General features: G+C 46.1%; 1 protein-coding gene across 1 annotated transcript in view; it reads right to left on the bottom strand.

The window, feature by feature from the left end:
- Positions 1–5,597: 5,597 nt before the first annotated feature.
- Positions 5,598–20,564, bottom strand: part of LOC121307229 (glutamate receptor ionotropic, NMDA 2D-like) — a 44,952-nt gene continuing 29,985 nt past the window's right edge. Inside the window, exons 3-15 of the mRNA XM_041239367.1 lie at positions 19,958–20,559; positions 19,250–19,516; positions 18,713–19,047; positions 16,092–16,206; positions 15,605–15,816; positions 15,175–15,343; positions 11,447–11,600; positions 11,157–11,282; positions 10,213–10,442; positions 9,898–10,058; positions 9,484–9,671; positions 9,128–9,360; positions 5,598–6,626 (exon numbers count right to left, since the gene is read on the bottom strand). Of these exons, the coding sequence (XP_041095301.1) occupies positions 5,598–6,626; positions 9,128–9,360; positions 9,484–9,671; positions 9,898–10,058; positions 10,213–10,442; positions 11,157–11,282; positions 11,447–11,600; positions 15,175–15,343; positions 15,605–15,816; positions 16,092–16,206; positions 18,713–19,047; positions 19,250–19,516; positions 19,958–20,503 (3,765 nt within the window). The 5' untranslated portion in view covers positions 20,504–20,559. The remainder of the gene's footprint in view (positions 6,627–9,127; positions 9,361–9,483; positions 9,672–9,897; positions 10,059–10,212; positions 10,443–11,156; positions 11,283–11,446; positions 11,601–15,174; positions 15,344–15,604; positions 15,817–16,091; positions 16,207–18,712; positions 19,048–19,249; positions 19,517–19,957; positions 20,560–20,564) is intronic.

Below are 20,564 nucleotides of genomic sequence, written 5' to 3' on the forward strand. Positions count from 1 at the left end.
AGGGAGGGGCCAGTGATCCTGTTAATAAAGCTAATAAGAGGTGAGAGAATGGATTTTAAAGATGGTCAGCGCTCCTGTAAAGGGAGGGGCCAGTGATCCTGTTAATAAAGCTAATAAGAGGTGAGAGAATGGATTTTAAAGATGGTTAGCTCTCCTTTAACCCACTAGGAACGAATATGTAATGCTGAGGCTAGACACCCATTTTAATCCTTTTTAAACAACCATTGACTGACATCTCCAAGTTCTCCAACAACCAATTGAGATGGTTTTATAGATAAGTTAGATCGACATAAAGCTAGGCGAGTGAGTTTTATTGTTTGTTATTTTTGTTGGGAGATTCGGCAATCACAAATACAGGCCTACCAGAAATCATACTAAATCATCCAAAAATCCAAAAATAACTAACTTAATATTCCCTGTAGTGTAATATTCACAGGATAACCTTCAGGGATGACTCGCCAATCAAAATGCATTTCACTAAAGCCCCAGGCCAACAGAGATACCTTGTATTTTGAGGTGCAACATTTCAGTATGTTAGGTTCTGATTAAATTGCTTTCATAACTAAGAATGCTTACTGACCCAAAATATACACTATGAGCATCAGCAAATTACTCAAAGCCTCCACTAGTGTTTTCTACTATTATAATAACCTTGACTTGCATAGAAGGAAACACATCGAGTGAAAACGCTCGCATCACTCGATTTTCAAGGTGTGGAACCGAAGCACAATCAACAAGTAGAGAGAAACATCAGCTGTAATTGACAAACCCAGGACTGGAAGACCCAACAAGCTGTCTAACAAGGATGAGTGATACTTGAAGATAATATCCTTCAGGAACAGAAAGAAGGCAAGCGTTGAATTGGGAACAGAGCTGGCAGAAGGCACAGGCGTTGTTGTCCATCCATCAACAGTCAAAAGCACCTTTGACCATTGTTCTACAGTCCAGTTTCTGTGTTCTTGTGCATATTGTAGCTTTTAAGTCTTGTCCCCCTTTCTTAACAGAGGTTTTCAAGAGTGACCTTCGTACTGTTGATCTGATGGACAGCGACACCTGTGCCTTCTGCCAGCTCTGTTCCCAATTCAACGCTTGTCTTCTTTCTGTTCCTGAAGGATGTTATCTTCAAGTATCGCTCATCCATGTTAGACAGCTTGTTGGGTCTTCCAGTCCTGGGTTTGTCAATTACAGCTGATGTTTCTCTCTACTTGTTGATTGTGCTTCGGTTCCACACCTTGAAAATCGAGTGATGCGAGCGTTTTCACTCGATGTGTTTCCTTCTATGCAAGTCAAGGTTATTATAATAGTAGAAAACACTAGCAGAGACTTTGAGTAATTTGCTGATGCTCGTAATGCATCAGAGTAGAAAAATGCAACATGTCTAAGACTTTTGCACAGCAGTGTGTATATATGGGTTTTTTTTGACAGAAGATGTTGATGAGTTGACAGGCAAACTTCTTCACATCAAACAATTTGACATAAAATGAGAACCAGACACGTTAATTATTAAATTTTTTCTGATCCTACTTCCTACTTTTACAGCTTTTTAGGCAGGAGACACTAAATTACACTTATGGAGACATTTCTAAAGAAAAACACATTTCAAAACGTATTCTTTCCATTCAAACCTGGTAATCCTAGGGTATGTTTCATCATAGAGTGAAAACGTTATTCAATAAGCTTCAGAGTCTCAGCTGTTTAGAAAGGTATAACGCAGTGGATATTTGTTCTGATACACACGCCCAAAGCCACGTTATGTCAGTCAGACCTCAAACAGGTAGAATGCTCACCGGAACAGAAGGGTTAAGGGGAAGGAGCGATAATATAAGACAGCTAAGAGATGTAAGAGAATGGATTGGACATTTTGGTTAGCAAACTTTTGACCGCACATTCAATAACTAACTCAAAACAGTCAATACAATGTTTAAATTCACAGTTTTCTTTTTTTTTTTTTTAGATTCACAGTTTTTTGTCCCAACATTCATGGTCTCTTGTTAATGAAAATGGGGTTGAAGGTATTGAAATGTCCAAAGAACTACAGCTCCCATGATCCCTCACTGTGACTGCTGGTGCTGAGATATGCCAGAGATATAGCTGTTATCTTACATCTTACCTCTGAGGTCAAACCTGTCTCTAAAGCCACCTGTATAAAGAACTGCAGCACCCCACACTAATACTGCCAGCGCTGGGAGCTGTAGTTTGTATTCTGAATATGTCTCTTCTAAAGAACTACAACTCCCAGCATCCCTCACTGTCACCGCTATTGCTGAGGCATGCTGGAAGCAATAGTGGCAATTTTTGGGACTGTATAAATTTGGTCTCAGTTGTGATGTGATTTTAAAGCCAGGTTTTACTGTGTATCCGTGATATAATAAGGCTTTTTATTTTCAGTTTTTATATCATATCTAATTTCCTGGGAATTTATTAGTGTTTATTTAAATACATAAATAAATAAATGAGTGAAAATATTGCTGCGTTCTGAGCAGCTCGCCTGCTTCTCTTCTCTTGTGTATGCATACCGTGTGAAGCTGATGAAGTCAACCTGTACCAGTGCTTCAGTGTGTTAAACAGCCAGGCACAAGCTCACTGTTCACATGAACATATCTACTGCAAGTGAGGGATTGATTTGGCGTAAACCATTTCTTGAGGTTTGGCCAGATTTAGGGCGAGTTCTTAAAGTCAATCCCAAGTACAAGTATCAGCACATCCCTAATAAATACTGACCTGGCTTCCGTGAAAACCAGGGGAACATTCTGATAAATACAAACGCGTTAAAAAGTGAGAATAACAGAGCATTGGCTGTAGCAAGGATTGGACAGCAATCCTTGAGACTAACTTTGTCCTTCCTTTATATAAGGGAAAGTCTTCATCCACAGAAACAGCAGGCTTCCGTCCCTCGATTTAAAAAGTCTTCAGCAATTAACTTCTTTCAGTGTCTGCATTAAAGTCCCTGTCACCCTCCGAATGCGAGTCAATCAGCACAGAAAAGTTTGTTGAAAGCACATTGTAATCCACTTCAGCCCAAGCTGACAGCCCACAGAACTGCAGTACGGGACAATTCAAACCACTAGCTTTATTTAGTTTCCTTCGAATTTTGCAAGTCTTTTTCTGGCTATATCTTGTGTAGTCTATTATGATCCCCAACCTCAGTTTGCTACACTTAGATCGCTGGACTAGATTAGTGCTCGGCTGTGATTTATAAGTGAATCTGTGGTGTGTAGGATATCTCTTGGCTATATATTGGCATAATCCATTACGATCCTTCACACTGCTCTCTGTGTAACTCGGTTTGCTACTCCAGAGTTTGTCTGTGATTTATAAGTGAAACCATGGTGTGTAGGGTGTCTCTTATATAACTGATATATCTTTGCTATATACTGTCCATTATGATATAAACCATGCTTATGCCCAGCAGTGATGTCACAATGGTTTCCAGCTGCAGGCTATATCCTGGCGTTGATGTTGATGTTTTTTGTGGCTGTAGGTCATTTCTACCAGAAAGATAGTAGATTTAGTTACATCTGCTTAATATCAGGAAAGTAGTCTAAGATTTGTTATAGTCTGAGATTTCTAAGTATATTGGGTGTCTCGTATATAGCCTAATATGTGGTGTGTCGGGTGTCTCTTATATAAACTTATACATACTGATCCCTCTGTGACATCACGATGACATCATACCTCGGACTCCAGGCTGGAGAAGTGGGCGGAGCCTCTCCTCGAGCAGAGGCTCTTGGACTTGAGTGGTAAGTGGGGGGAGTAAAACCTGCGGGGGGGCGGGCAGGAAGTGATGCGCTGGTACTGTTGCCGGGCGCTGGAGGCAGTACCTACGGTTGCCGGGGGGAGGAGCAGGGCTTCAGTGACTGTGCCTATGGGCTGCGGCTGTGTCTTGGCTGCCAGAGAGGCGAGGGAGGGCTGCTGGCCACTGACTGTCTCCAGCCGGGGTTTGCGCTTGCTCGCCGCCCCCTGGCTGTCGCTGAAGCTCCTGCAAGTGCGCAGCTCTTCCTGGCTCTGACAGGAAGTGAGGTTGGCGGCGAGCAGTGGCGGCTGGGGCTGCAGCGCTGGGAGGTTATTCTGGTGTCTCTGGCAGCAGCAGTACGGCCGGTCTGTACTGTGAATGTGACGGCATTTCTGCCCCTCTCTCCTCTCTCCTCCCCTCTCCCTCCCTTTCTGTCTGCTGGGCTCCTGTTTAGTGGGGATTTTCTCCACTGACCAGTAGCGACGAGGCAGGGGCGGGGCTTGGTTTGGCCACTCCCCCCACCATGCACCTCCCTCCTCCACGCCCTCCTCCCCTCCACCCCTGCTCTTCACGCTCCCCCCTTTCTCCCTCTTAGGATACGTCCCAAAAAAGAACTGGGGCGACAGCTGCTTCCGCACCACTGGATCCAAACTCTCCTCCTCCCCCTCACTCTCCTCATCCTCCCCCCTGTAGCGCTCAAAATTTCCAAATTCATCCTCAAAACCTGGGAACTCCCTAAAGTCCTTGAAGTCCTTTGAGTCTGGCAATTTTGTCTGATTCCGATTACGTGGAACATCCTGGAACTTTTCCTGAAATTTCGGCTGCCCTGGGAAATTCGCAAACCTTTTGAAATTTTCCTCTCCTTTATTATCATCATCATCATCATCATCATCATCATCATCATCGCTTTCTTCTCCCTCGTCCTCATCCTCTTCCTCCTCCTCCCCCTCCCTCTCCTCCCAAGACGCCTCAGAAACCTCTCCCCCCCGTCTCCTCTTCCCAGGATCTACCTGTACTTCCAACTCTGAATCCTCGCTCTCTGATCCCGACCCACTTCCCCACCCCTCCCCAGTTCGCACCACGACTCGGGAATGCTGCGGACACTCCACTTCGCTCGGGAAGTGCAATAGAAGGGGTCTGGTCTCTCCTTTCCCTGTCCCTCTTCCTTCTGCACTGCCAGCCCCCCGTTTCCCCACCCGAAAACTACCCTTCTTCCTGCCCCCTTTCCCCTTCTCCCTATCCCTGCCCTGGTTCCTATACCCTGCAGGACGGGGCAGGTCCTTGGGGTAACCTTGGCGGTGGTGGTGACAGTGATGGGATTGGTGATGGTACCCCAAACTTTCCAGCTTCTCCAGCCAACAGCAGGGGTAGAAAGGACTGGGGAGCTCCTCCTCCGGAGAGCCTCGAACCCTCCTCTTTTTCCCTTTCCTGGGTCCCTTCTTGCCCCTGATGGGCTGCGGGGGGAGTTTGCCTCTCTGCTTCTCCTTACCGGGTTTGCTTTCCCTGGGTGGCAGGGGAGGGGGGATCAAGCTGGAACAGGAGGTGCTGTGCTGGGCTCGACGAGAGCCCTTCCTTCTGAGCCGACACCTGCTCCCACTGCTGCCGCTGTCCCTGTTCCGGGACCCCGAGGCAGGACGTCTGTCCAGAAGCAGCTCATCCTCTGAGTCCACGTTATCCAGATTGTCCTCTTCCTCCTCTGAGGAAGAAGAGTCTTCCTCCAGCTCCGAGGAGTGTCTGCCTCTCTCCTCCCCCCTCCTCCGCTTCATCCTGCACTGCTGCTGTTTCTCTGTGGAACCCAGCACCCCTCCTTCCACTCCTCCTCCCCCACCGCCTCCCCCGGCCCCATCCCTTCCTCCTCCCCTCCCTATAGAGGGGCCAGTTCTCCCCCCTTTTTGTCCCTGATCGGCACGTTCTCATAGAGCGGGATCAAAACTTTTTCAGCTGCTGTAGCCGACTCTGCTGATCCCACAAACATTTTCTCCTTGCATTCCTTCACCTTCCCCACTTTCTTCTTGGCTTTCACCTTCTTCGTTGGTGTTACCTTCTTGTTCTTTCTCTTACCCTTCTTCCCATCTCCTTCCCCCAGCCCAGCTTCGCTAACAGACTCCCTGAAAGTCCTTTCCCTTGTCTGCTTCCTGGCAGCCTGGCTCTGCTGGTTCTTCCTCTTCCAGAGCAGGGCCACAGGGATGGGCCACAGATGGTTTGGGATGACCCCTCCTTCTCCTCCACCTATACCTCCCTCCCCTAACTCTCTGTCCTGGGAGAAGTGAGAGTCAGTTTTGGGAGGCTTTCCCCCCAGCTTGCCCAACGCTCCCTTCTCCCCTGCCTGGGGGCCCAAGCTTGGGCCACTCTGAGCGGACAGTGTCTCATCTATCTCCTGGATGATGGTGAAGTAGCTGGGAGGAGGGAGCAGTGGGGGGGCAGTCTGTTGAGAGACAGAATTGGCTCTGTGCTGCTGTTGCTGTTGAGTTTGTAAATTCTGCTCCCCATTATAGACAGGCATGATGGATAGGGAAGACTGCTGATGCATCGAAGGTAGGGGCTGCTGGTTAAGGTTGGGATTAGCTGCCTGCTGTTGCTGCTGCACTGATATTGGGTTCTCCACACAGGTCAGCCCGGCCGGGTCGATGGGACCATAATATCTGCGATACCCGTCGAGAGCCGACCATGAAGGCGGGGTCTTCACCTTTTTGGGGAAGTTCGGAGCCACAGTGAATAGTTCTGTTACCTCCCCACTCCTCACCAGCCTTTTGGGGGCCCCTCCCCCACCTGGCTGTATGCCAGGGCCCCTGGGGCCCCCAGCCGAGGACCTCCAGCGCTCCACCACAGCTGATCTGCGGTCTGGGCGGGGCAGGAAGGTGGAGCAGGGCAGGGGGGCCAAGAGGATAGGGGGCTGAGGGGGGTTCGAGGGTCGCCCCGGGGGGAGGGAGGGGGTTCTTTGGAAGAGAGAGGGCTTCTCCCCGAGGGAGGGGGGAGGGGGCTACCCCACTCCCACTCCCCTGAGGGTGAGGGGAGAAGTAGGTCTGATCCAGACGTGCACATGTAGGGTACATTTCTTAATTATTATTATTCAGACAATAATAATAATAATAATAATAATAATAATAATAATAATAATAATAATAAATAATAATAATAATAATAATAATGACAAAAACAGAATTACTGACCACATTGGAACCATTTAGTAGAAGCTACACTTGTAATTTTGCTGAGAGTAGATCTCACACTCAGAATGTCAATAATGATGATAATTATAGGAATAATAATAATGACAATGATAATAACACTGATATTAATACTAGTAATGCTTCTAACAATACTATTAATAACATTAATAACATAATAATACTAATATGTATGCTACTACTATAATAAAGAACCAAAAGTACTTAACAATTTTAGGCCTATTTCTAATCTCCTGTTTTTATCCAAAGTTGCTGTAGTAGCTTTATTTATTATTTTTGTAGTAACCAATTTCCAGTGCATAATAATAAATGAGTCAGGCTTCTCCCCGTGTCGTCGTTCTGAAGCTGCGTTCTCAGAGTGGTCAATGATGTGCTGTTCTCTTCCGACACGGGCTCACCCTCAGTTCTTATTCTTCTAGATCTAAGTGCAGCATTCGACACTATTGCTCCTCCTATTCTTGAGAACTTCTATTGGATTGAGGAGGCAGAATCCATGGTTCTGTTCTTGATCCTGTTTTGTTTTCCTTGTGTGTGCTCGTAAGAGGGCGAGGAGCCCTGCACAGTATTGTTTGTTTATTTTTAGAACTGGGTCTCAACCCTCCGCCCCTGTGTTATTTTGTATTTGTTAATTATGATTTATTTATGTATTTATATATGACGCCGAAGCGCCACGTTCTTTTGTTATTGTTTTTGTTTGAGTGTGTTCTGGAATAATTTAAAAAAAAACGCTTGTGCAGAAGGTGGCCATCTTCCGAATGAAGTGATTCAGTTGATGCTAAACTGGAGATGGCCACCTGCATTTAAACCAGAACTCCGGGTGGGTGTTCAGAGGAGGAACGGGAGAGCCAGAGGAGAGAGATATTTCAAAGTAAGAACTAAGGATCAGCGAAGGCAGTTGCTCAGCCTGACCTTAGCGTTTGTTTGTGTTCGTGATTTATTTTTAGTTTCAACCTTTTCGGTTGTGCTCTGTGAGCAAGTGTGTTCCTGTTTTGACTTTTTGATTTCTTTTTTGTATTTAAATAAACGGCCCGCAGCGTCTTTTTGCCCTGCGGTAGTGCCTTCGCGTTTTCTGTTCCTGGCCTGACGTCACCACACACACCATCCTGTCACGATGCTGCTACCCTTGGGCGATGTTGTCCGTAGACATGAAACATGTTTTCATTGTTATGTGGGTGAGACTCAGTTATATTTATCAAGTGACAAAACAGCTGAAAATACTCTGGTCTTGCTCCCATTAAGCAGCGGGTGTCAAAAAAAAAACATTTTAATGTTAAACTCAGTTAAAAAAGAGATGAGGCTTTTGGGATCACAGAAATAAAAACATTTGGTAGTGTCTCCTCTGAGTTGAAGGCTGAAAAGAGAAATGTGGGTGTCATTTTCTATCCTGATCTTTCTTTTGAGCCTCACATTAGGAATGTAACTAAAGTGTCTTTTTATCATTTAAGAAATATTGTTAAACTAAGAAGTAATTGTTTGCTGCAGGATGCCGAGAGACTGATGCATGCGTTTGTAACATCTAGGACAGATTACTGCAACGCTCTTTTCTCTGGTATTTCAAGTTGTGTTTTATCTCAATTGACACTTGTGCAAAATGCTGGTGCCAGGGTTATAACAAGAAGAAGGAAGGATGAACACAGTAGCTCTGTGTTAGCAGCCTTGCATTGACTTCCTGTAATGTTTAGGAATGATTTTAAGGTCTTCCTTTTAGATAGTGGTGGGCAAAAGTATGATAATGCTATATTGATATTGTGCATGTATTTCAATAGCGAGATCGATAATATCAAAGTCTTCCAAAACACAGAAAACTGTAATTACACAATTGCTATATCAAATATAATTTTCTGTGTTTTGGAAGATTTCAATACTATCGATTTCAAAATACATGCATGACATGGATATAAAATGCACAGTGCACCACCAAGCCACCAATCATTATAACACTAATCATATGAAGCTGTGGGAGAATTTTTACCACTCAGGATACAGATGCACAAGGGACTGGTAAGGTTCATTTGACATATTCTGTTTCTGGAACATCATTGTGACTCACACCATGTTAGGAAAACAGAGTGGAAGCAGAGTCCACAAAGTTCAGCTGCGCACACACACACACACAGAGTTAGGAATAAACTTACTATCATAGCAATCGCTACAGTGCGCACTCCTTTACAGACATCAAATTAGATTCCTTGCAAGACACACTCACCCAGCTGATCGCTAACAGGAAGTCCAGTCTCCCAGAATGCCCCATGCAGTGACGCAGTTTCCAGTAGATCAGGTGCTCCCAGGCGAACACCAGTAAACTGAGTCCCATCGCCACCAGTAGCATGTAGAACACGCCGGCCATGTTATCAATGTCCAGCTTGCTTGACATGACCTCGATCTTATCATTGTGACAGATCCCAGACAGCCAGAGCCTCTCCAACATCTCAATCTCATCTGAGAGAGGGGTAGAGAAGGAGAGAAGAATGGGGAGAGAGGAGAGAGGAGGAGTTTACTGGACATCAATAAACTCATCGCTCCCTTTTCCTCTCTCCCCCCTCTCTCCTCTCCCCTCTTTACCATCTCCCACGAACTGCAGAAGTGCCAGGTCGACGGCTCTCTTCCACTTGGACCCCTTCTGCAGCGCAATGCCGTAGCCCGTGGTGGCGAACACCTTCCCTGAGCCGATCGTCATCACCTTGCAGCCCTCATCCTTCCGAGCCATGTAGTTCAGCACAGCAGCATCGTAGATAAATGCATCCAGCTTACTGACATAGAGAGATGAGAGGGGACAGCAAGACAGGAGAGGGAAGAGGAGAGAAGGAGTCAGAGAGGAGAGGAGAAAGGGAACAGTGTTAATGCAAACAACACACTGTTAATATTACTGAGAATCTGGCAAAGAGAGAAAGGGAGAGACAGAGGAGAGGAGAGAGGGGAGAGAAAGGAGAGGGTAGATAGAGTAGAGAGGGGAGAGGGGACCAGACTGTTGCTCACCCTGTTTTCAGGTTGTTGAGAGCCTCCTCCACGCCTCTCTGGTTGTATTTGCCCATGTACTGGTGCATGTCTGGATAGTTACTGCGGATGTTTTTCTCAGTGCTGCCATTTGGGACTGTCCCAAATTTCAGAGGAGGGTACTGTTCATAGGGCTTCTGGAACTGAGGGGGGTGAGGTGGGGAGGAGGAGGGAGCGTAGAAGGGAGGGGGAAGGGTTAGTGTCAAGCTGCTGTTCTAGTTAAGTTTCAGATACATTACAAACCCAAACATCAACCCCTCTTCACTCTCTCTCTCTCCTCTCCTCCCTTCCTCTCACCTTCTTGTCGCTCAGCCCCGACACAGCGTCTATGTACTCTTCCTGGATCATGAAGGCTGCCAGGTTGGCAGTGTAGCTGGCCAGGAAGATCACAGCGAAGAAAGCCCAAATCAGAACCATGATCTTGCTGGTGGTGCCCCTGGGGTTCTCGACCGGTACGGAGTTATTGAAGACCAAAGCCCAGAGCAGCCAAACAGACTTCCCAATCGTGAACTTCGAACCCCCAGTCCCTGAGAGAGAAGAGGAGAGACACTGAGAAAGGCTTCTAGACAAAACATCTGTTGTTAAACAGATGTTGTAAAACACTTCTAGTCGAAATGTTTGTCACTGAATTTACACTGAAGAGAGAAGAGAAAGACTTCTAGTTTGTCGATGGATTTACATTGAAGACACAGATACGAGTATAGTATAGTATTTTATGATACGGTGTGGGGTGGTATTGTATAGTGCAGTGTAGTGTAATATAGTATAGTATTGTTTGGTATAGTATAGTACAGTAGAGTATAGTTAAGGCTTCTGATTTTTGGGGTTTTTACTGATAACTGAAAAAACACCCAGATACAAAAAAAAAAATGAAATCGGTGCAAATCCAGTAAAAAATCCATTGAGAAAAAAGTGACTATATTCACGTTGACTTGAGCCCTTTCCCCATAAAATAAAATAAAATAACCTACAAAAAAAAAACAACTTTGGAAGAAAATGTCCAGACACACAAAAAAAAAACCCAGTAGAATAGATCCGTGACCAGAAGGATTTCGTCGAGGAAGACAACAAAGGAAATACAGCAAACTGAAGTACTGTTGAGTTAATATGCATACAGCGACAGAAAAAACAGACAAAATGACAAAACCAAAAAACAGAAGCCTTAAATATAGTATAGTATAGTATAGTATGATATAGAATGATATAGTATAGTATGATATAGCATAGTACGGGAGACTCACTTTTGCCGGACGCCAGGCTGCGGTTGTATCCAACGGGACTGAAGAACTCGAAGATGAAGACCGTCACCGCGACAACCGTGAGACACATGACAAACATCATCACCCACACTGCAGGGCTGTAGGGCTCTGAGAGAGAAAGAGAAAGAGAAAGGGAGAGGGGTTAGAGAGAGAGAAAGAGAAAGGGAGAGGGGTTAGAGAGAGAGAGATAGAGAGAGAGAGAGAGATAGAGAGAGAAGGGGGTTAGAAAGAGAGAGGGAGAGAGAGAGAGGGGGAGAAAGATCCAAACATACCGAGGAAGGCGGAGGGCGAGACAGTGCCGTTGCTACGGGAGACCATCACACTGATCCCCGTCTCCACAAACGGGACGGAGAAATCCACAACCTCTGACCTCTCCTCATTGATCGTGAGAGAGCCAATTGCCATGTCAGCTCTCTGATACACCACCTGAGAGAGAGAGAGAGAGAGAGGGGGGGGGGGCAGATCAAGTACAGTAACTTCTAACATTATATAGTCCCTCCATTAAAACTGCTATTGGTGGCATACAGGACATAAACCCTATCTGTATGTGTTCCATGCAAGTGTCAAGGTGAAACAACTTATTTTATATACCGGACACCTCAAACAAGTCATTCTAAAATGGCTTGGATAATTTAAACGCTGTGATTGGCTGAACAAGATCACATGACCATGCAGTAAGAATCACGTTAAGAACATAAGAACATAAGAAAGTTTACAAACGAGAGGAGGCCATTCGGCCCATCTTGCTCGTTTGGTTGTAAGTAGCTTATTGATCCCAAAATCTCATCAAGCAGCTTCTTGAAGGATCCCAGGGTGTCAGCTTCAACAACATTACTGGGGAGTTGATTCCAGACCCTCACGATTCTCTGTGTAAAAAAGTGTCTCCTATTTTCTGTTCTGAATGCCCCTTTTTCTAAACTCCATTTGTGACCCCTGGTCCTTGTTTCTTTTTTCAGGCTGAAAAAGTCCCTTGGGTCGACACTGTCAATACCTTTTAGAATTTTGAATGCTTGAATCAGGTCGCCACGTAGTCTTCTTTTGTTCAAGACTGAACAGATTCAATTCTTCCTGTCTGCGTATGACATGCCTTTTAAGCCCGGAATAATTCTGGTCGCTCTTCTTTGCACTCTTTCTAGAGCAGCAATATCTTTTTTATAGCGAGGTGACCAGAACTGCACACAATATTCAAGATGAGGTCTTACTAGTGCATTGTACAGTTTTAACATTACTTCCCTTGATTTAAATTCAACACTTTTCACAATGTATCCGAGCATCTTGTTAGCCTTTTTTATAGCTTCCCCACATTGTCTAGATGAAGACATTTCTGAGTCAACAAAAACTCCTAGGTCTTTTTCATAGATTCCTTCTCCAATTTCAGTATCTCCAATATGATATTTATAATGTACATTATTTCCTGTGTGCAGTACCTTACACTTTTCTCTATTAAATGTCATTTGCCATGTGTCTGCCCAGTTCTGAATCTTGTCTAGATCATTTTGAATGACCTTTGCTGCTGCAACAGTGTTTGCCACTCCTCCTACTTTTGTGTCGTCTGCAAATTTAACAAGTTTGCTTACTATACCAGAATCTAAATCATTAATGTAGATTAGGAATAGCAGAGGACCTAATACTGATCCCTGTGGTACACCGCTGGTTACCACACTCCATTCTGAGGTTTTTCCTCTAATCAGTACTTTCTGTTTTCTACATGTTAACCAATCCCTAATCCATGTACATGTGTTTCCTTGAATCCCAACTGCGTTCAGTTTGAGAATTAATCTTTTGTGCGGGACTTTGTCAAAAGCTTTCTGGAAATCTAAATAAACCATGTCATATGCTTTGCAATTATCCATTATGGATGTTGCATCCTCAAAAAAATCAAGCAAGTTAGTTAGACACGATCTCCCTTTCCTAAAACCATGTTGACTGTCTCCCAGGACCCTGTTACCATATAGGTAATTTTCCATTATGGATCTTATTATAGTTTCCATAAGTTTGCATATAATAGAAGTCAGGCTTACTGGTCTGTAGTTACCTGGTTCAGTTTTGTTTCCCTTTTTGTGGATCGGTATTACGTTTGCAATTTTCCAGTCTGTCGGTACCACCCCTGTGTCAAGAGACTGCTGCATGATCTTGGTTAGCGGTTTGTAAATTACTTCTTTCATTTCTTTGAGTACTACTGGGAGGATCTCAACCGGCCCAGGGGATTTGTTTATTTTAAGAGCTCCTAGTCCCTTTAACACTTCTGCCTCAGTTATGCTAAAGTTATTTAAAACTGGATAGGAACTGGATGACATGTGGGGCATGTTGTCAGTATCTTCCTTTGTAAAAACTTGTGAAAAGTAATCATTTAATATATTTGCTAGTTTATTTTCTTCATCTACGATTTTGCCATTTGTATCTCTTAAACATTGAATCTGTTATGCAAGACTAGGGACAGATCACTCTGAAGATCAATCCATTGCCTTGGATTTATTTTCTTTAAAAATCTCGATCTCTTTGGCCATGGCTATGGTGCCTGCACAAAATTCCTCCAGACTGCAGGATCCGAAATCGATGGGTCTTAACAACGAAGGGGGTGTGTATGACACAAAAAAATAAACCTAGGTTCATATTTTCAAGAACATGGTATAAAAAGTTATACACATCATGTGTGTATTATAATGCAGTGAGCAGTTTGGTTCAGGTTGACCGATTTGACTGATGTGACAGGCATTGTGTTTGGAGGAATAAAAAATAAAGGTGCAGTGCGAGCATTATACCAGGGAAACAGTGGCTGGGTCTCCATGCAGTTCAGAAACTCCAAATGACCTCTCCATTGTCGTGAGAGCGTGTCATAGCACGCACATGCCATGCACATTCCTCACACTATAGGATGTGTACAGCCAAACGAATGAACGGCTAAAAGGATGAGGTTCATTCGCTTTCTAGCGCTAAAAAGCGGTCAAATTGACCAATAACTACTATTTTGCATAGAAAGATGTCCGAAAGCCGTACCATATGTTCATGAGACTTCAGCAGTGAAGACACCGTTTGTGGAGCAACGTTCTACAATAACTAAAGGCCATGAGATCTGCTGGAAGTAATCCTGGCAAGCAAACTCTGACCACGCAGGAAAAACTAAGCATACAGTATGAGGGGTTTAGAGACTTCCTCATTCAGTATTCTTTTTCAAGCAGGGAGCTCCTCCACTTCATCGTGGGCCCGAGCTCCCTGCACGTAGAGCATCAGCCGTGGTCCTCCAGGCAGCCCAGGAGGGCGTGTAATCCACAGGACTTGCGTACCCTTTTCGGGTTTTTGGGCAGGCAGCTGCTGTTGGGCTTCAGGAAGCTGGGGTCTTCGTAGGGGCAATCTCTTCTGAGGAGCTGAAACTTCACAAGCTCTGCACAACACAGCCCCTTCAGCAGCTGCTCTTCAAGCCATTCTTCCATTCATTTATTTTGACTGCAATTCCATCTCTAGGGAGTCTTCTGGCACCATATGTGAGAGGATAGCGTCAGGTATGAGACTCAGAGTAAAGAAGCTGCAGTTACAGCGATGATGTTTATGAACAAAACAACAAACAAAACTGGAACAACTAAACAAGGTACAATGGCCAAAACAAGTCCTTACTTTAGGGTCCAGGCTGGGCAGCTCCTTAACTGGACTGCAGTGCCCCAAGTCTCTGAAACTCCACCACTCGCAGAAAGGATTTCCCTTCTCTAATACATGTGGCCATTCCCAAATGATCACTCAATTACCAAATTAGGGAATGGCCATCCGTGGGTTAATTCCATCTCTCCCAAACTTATCCATATACACAGCAACTCCCACTATTTACACTGCAGACTTCTGCCCTGCCACCGTGGTCAATTTTGAAGTTTGGATCTCTATGCATACACACTCAATACTCAAGTATTCAACCTTGAACATGACAGTTTGAAATATGCAATCTGAATCATTCTCACCACATCTCTAACAGAGTTGTACAGTTGTATATTCCAGGATGTTTTCTCCTCACCTCCCCTATCATGCCATTCCAAACTCCTTCAATCTTCTTGCCATGCTTCCCGTTGGTCACCAGGTAAAGGTCGTAGGTGAAGGCGACAGTCTTGGCCAATCGCTTGAGGATATCGATGCAGAACCCCTTACAGCACATCTTCATGGGAGCCAGACCGTCGAAGAGGGAGCTAAAATCAAGAACACACAGCACCTGAAGTGACTCCAACACCTGCTCTACTCCCTCTCCCCTCCAACAGGTTGAGCTATCAATAATACACCGCAGAGTGGTCTTATATCAGCAATAATCCTAGAAGTAAGTCCCTCTCTCCTCTCCCCCTCCCCTCTGACAGCTTGAGCTATCTTTGGCAGTGTTAGAACAGCTATAACATGCTGTAGAGTGGTTTTATAACAGCAATAAGACACTGTGCACTGGTGTAATCCCCCCTCACCTCTCTGACAGGTTAAGCTGCCTCCTGCAGGGCACAGAGTCTCGAATGCAGGTCCCGCTGGATGGGTCCGCCTCCTCCACGATCACGAAGGGGCGCTCCTCCAAGGTCACGACCCTGAGGTGTTGAGCCCCATCGGGTGGTTCAAGGAAAGTGCCATAGCGAGACCAGACCGGATAACGCATTCGGAGAATCCTGTCATCCCAGGACCCCACCTGAGAGGAAAAAGAAGAGAAAGAGAGATAGGGGAGAGGGGACAGAGGGGAGAGAGGGGAGAGGAGAGACAGAACAGAGAGGAGAGGGGAAGAGAATAGATAGGAGAGGGGAGAGAGAATAAAGGGGAGAGGAGAAAGAGAATAGATGGGAGGGGAGAGAAAATAGAAGGGAGAGGGGAAAGAGGATAGATAATTTCAGTATACCAGTAACATACACATAACCAATTATACTCCACTATATTCCAGCATACCCAGTACAACAAGCTCCCACTCACCACCTCCCAGTTCCTCTCTCTGTTCAGTGCGATCACCACAAGTGATGGATTGACTAGGTAGCCGTCACTGTTGAAGGAATAATCTCGACCACCCAGCGAGATATTGGAGAAATACCTGAGAGGAGAAATGAACAACCAATCAATAATCAATCAATACAGTAATCAATAATCTGATCACTCAATAATAGACCAAGAACAATCAATATCCTGTGGATCCGGGGAAATACATGAGAGGAGAAATCAATAATACACTGATACAACAATAATCCAATCACCAATCGAGAAAGAGAAAAATATATACACTGATCAATAATCAATCAATAGAGTCATTGATACACCCATCAATGAGCTTCTCAGTGATTAATACAGACATCAATATCTCAACAGCTATTAATAATCAATCAGTATTCAATCTCTAGTTACCTGTGCACTGTGTTTTAGTTTCTCTGTGTCTCTAGTTACCTGTGCAGGCAGTGTGTTAGTTTCTCTGTGTCTCTAGTTACCTGTGCAGGTAGTGTGTTAGTTTATCTGTGTCTCTAGTTACCTGTGCAGGCAGTGTGTTAGTTTCTCTGTGTCTCTAGTTACCTGTGCAGGCAGTGTGCTAGACTGTCTGTCTCTAGTTACCTGTGCAGGCAGTGTGTTAGTTTCTCTGTGTCTCTAGTTACTTGTGCAGGTAGTGTGTTAGTTTCTCTGTGTCTCTAGTTACCTGTGCAGGTAGTGTGTTAGTTTCTCTGTGTCTCTAGTTACCTGTGCAGGCAGTGTGTTAGTTTCTCTGTGTCTCTAGTTACCTGTGCAGGCAGTGTGTTAGTTTCTCTGTGTCTCTAGTTACCTGTGCAGGCAGTGTGTTAGTTTCTCTGTGTCTCTAGTTACCTGTGCAGGCAGTGTGTTAGTTTCTCTGTGTCTCTAGTTACCTGTGCAGGCAGTGTGTTAGTTTCTCTGTGTCTCTAGTTACCTGTGCAGGCAGTGTGTTAGTTTCTCTGTGTCTCTAGTTACCTGTGCAGGTAGTGTGTTAGTTTCTCTGTGTCTCTAGTTACCTGTGCAGGCAGTGTGTTAGTTTCCCTGTGTCTCTAGTTACCTGTGCAGGCAGTGTGTTAGTTTCTCTGTGTCTCTAGTTACCTGTGCAAGTAGTGTGTTAGTTTCTCTGTGTCTCTAGTTACCTGTGCAGGCAGTGTGTTAGTTTCCCTGTGTCTCTAGTTACCTGTGCAGGTAGTGTGTTAGTTTCTCTGTGTCTCTAGTTACCTGTGCAGGCAGTGTGTTAGTTTCTCTGTGTCTCTAGTTACCTGTGCAGGCAGTGTGTTAGACTGTCCGTCTCTAGTTACCTGTGCAGGCAGTGTGTTAGTTTCTCTGTGTCTCTAGTTACCTGTGCAGGCAGTGTGTTAGTTTCTCTGTGTCTCTAGTTACCTGTGCAGGCAGTGTGTTAGACTGTCCGTCTCTAGTTACCTGTGCAGGCAGTGTGTTAGTTTCTCTGTGTCTCTAGTTACCTGTGCAGGCAGTGTGTTAGTTTCTCTGTGTCTCTAGTTACCTGTGCAGGCAGTGTGTTAGTTTCTCTGTGTCTCTAGTTACCTGTGCAGGTAGTGTGTTAGTTTCTCTGTGTCTCTAGTTACCTGTGCAGGTAGTGTGTTAGTTTCTCTGTGTCTCTAGTTACCTGTGCAGGCAGTGTGTTAGTTTCCCTGTGTCTCTAGTTACCTGTGCAGGTAGTGTGTTAGTTTCTCTGTGTCTCTAGTTACCTGTGCAGGCAGTGTGTTAGTTTCTCTGTGTCTCTAGTTACCTGTGCAGGCAGTGTGTTAGTTTCTCTGTGTCTCTAGTTACCTGTGCAGGCAGTGTGTTAGTTTCTCTGTGTCTCTAGTTACCTGTGCAGGCAGTGTGTTAGTTTCTCTGTGTCTCTAGTTACCTGTGCAGGCAGTGTGTTAGACTGTCCGTCTCTAGTTACCTGTGCAGGTAGTGTGTTAGTTTCTCTGTGTCTCTAGTTACCTGTGCAGGCAGTGTGTTAGACTGTCCGTCTCTAGTTACCTGTGCAGGCCGTGTGTTAGTTTCTCTGTGTCTCTAGTTACCTGTGCAGGCAGTGTGTTAGTTTCTCTGTGTCTCTAGTTACCTGTGCAGGCAGTGTGTTAGTTTCTCTGTGTCTCTAGTTACCTGTGCAGGTAGTGTGTTAGTTTCTCTGTGTCTCTAGTTACCTGTGCAGGCAGTGTGTTAGTTTCTCTGTGTCTCTAGTTACCTGTGCAGGCAGTGTGTTAGTTTCTCTGTGTCTCTAGTTACCTGTGCAGGTAGTGTGTTAGTTTCTCTGTGTCTCTAGTTACCTGTGCAGGCAGTGTGTTAGTTTCCCTGTGTCTCTAGTTACCTGTGCAGGCAGTGTGTTAGTTTCTCTGTGTCTCTAGTTACCTGTGCAGGCAGTGTGTTAGTTTCCCTGTGTCTCTAGTTACCTGTGCAGGTAGTGTGTTAGTTTCCCTGTGTCTCTAGTTACCTGTGCAGGCAGTGTGTTAGTTTGTCTGTCTCTAGTTACCTGTGCAGGCAGTGTGTTAGTTTCTCTGTGTCTCTAGTTACCTGTGCAGGCAGTGTGTTAGTTTCTCTGTGTCTCTAGTTACCTGTGCAGGCAGTGTGTTAGTTTGTCTGTCTCTAGTTACCTGTGCAGGTTTCCCTTGAATGTTCTGGTCTCATTGGGAGCCCCCTGGCAGTCCGTGCTGAAGTTAGGCAGACTCCCGAAGTCTCGCCGCAAGGCCGCCGCCCCCTGTGCCAGGATGGCGACGCCTCTTCCTGTGCGTCTGCGCACATCATCCCTCCAGCCCGCTGGTCGAACCACAAAGAGAGAGAGGGGGAGGGATTCAGGGGGGAGGGTCTCAAGGGAGGAGAGGGAGGGGCCCACTGCGAACCAGATGTGAGATGGGCCTGCCAGCCCTGCCCCCCTTGCTGCACGGAATACAGACTCCGCCTCCTCACGGGAGCAATAGAGGAGACGCACCTGAGAGACAAAGAGGAGAGAGGAGAGCAGAGAGAGGAGGAGAGAGGAGAAGTGAGGAGAGAGGGAAGAGGAGAGGGAGAGGTATGTTAAACACACTGTACAGACAGAGACACCCTCTCCCTCTCCCTCACATAGACACACAATCACTGAGACAATCACACTCTCCTCTCCCTCTCTCCCTCCCCTCCTCTCCCCCTCTCACCTGTGCCCCGTTCTCTTTGAGAAGTCTCTTGGTTCTGGCTCCCCCCGGGTCCTGGGTCAGGTTGAGCAGCACCAGGGACCGGCTCTCCCAGCCGATGAAGGAGCCGTCAGTCAGCACCTCGACGAAGGACAGGAAGTCCTCATATCCGGGGTGACGGGTCGAGACCAGGGAGAAGGAGGTCCAGTCATACTCCTCCAGAACCTCGAAGATCACACGTAGCTGCTGGGCTGTGGAGGAACCAAGCTGCAGGAACGTGGAGCCAGACTCCTGCAGAGGACAGAGAGCGAGAGAGAGGGTGAGAGGAGAGAGGAGAGAGGAGAGTAAAGAGGAGAAAGAGGAGAAAATTAGATGTCTTAGTCTTTAATAAGATTTTTCTAGTCGAAATGTTTGCCACTGAATTTGCATTGAAGATTCTAAGAGACATTGTCAAACATTTCTCATTGTATTTACACTGAAGACAGTGAGAAAGACTTCTAGTGGAAATGCTTGTCATTGAATTTACACTAAAGACACAGAGAGACTTCTAGTGGAAACTTTTGCCATTGAATTTACACTGAAGACACTGAGAAAGACTTTTAGTGGAAACGTTTGTCACTGAATTTACACTGAAGACACTGAGAGAGACTTCTAGTGGAAACGTTTGTCATTGAATTCACACTGAAGACACTGAGAAACTCAGGTTAGGGTTAGAGACTCCTCGTCACTCACCTTGGGGGTGTGCACCAGTGCAGCCCCACCCCCAACCCCCACAATGGGGACCCCGGTCTGTGCTGACAGGAAGTCAAGGATCTGGGCGACTGCGGTCGACGCTCCCTCACCATCCCCACTCCCTTGTGACGATGTCACTTCCTCCTCGTAGACCACGCCGTGGATGGGCAGGCTGGAGAGGACGTCGCAGAGTCGCAAGATGAGGGAGCGAGGGCTTGTCTCGTTCAGGACCACTGGAACAACATTCACGTCTTTATAATCCGTGAAACCAGAGCTCCCAGCCAGCCCGGGACTGCTGGGCAGACTGGAGCTGCCTGAGAGATAAGTCGCACCCACATAGGGGCCCCCCAGGACCAGCCGGGGCATCTCGGGGGGGTAAGAGGTGCCGCTGAACACCACCGCAATGTTTAGGACCCCAGAGCGTTGGGGCCGCGGCTCATCTGGAGCCCCACCCAGGAAAGGGGAGGAGCAAGCAGCCAAGGCGGCCAATAGGAGCATCCTAGAGGCAAGGAGGAGCAGGGGGAGGGGCATCGGGGCCAGAGGCATCGCGAGACTGGAAGGGGTGGAGCTGAGAACTGACAAGGCGGGCTGGAACCTGGGATCTAAA

This window comes from Polyodon spathula, chromosome 54 (genome assembly GCF_017654505.1).
Source record: "Polyodon spathula isolate WHYD16114869_AA chromosome 54, ASM1765450v1, whole genome shotgun sequence".
Taxonomy (NCBI): Eukaryota; Metazoa; Chordata; class Actinopteri; order Acipenseriformes; family Polyodontidae; genus Polyodon; species Polyodon spathula.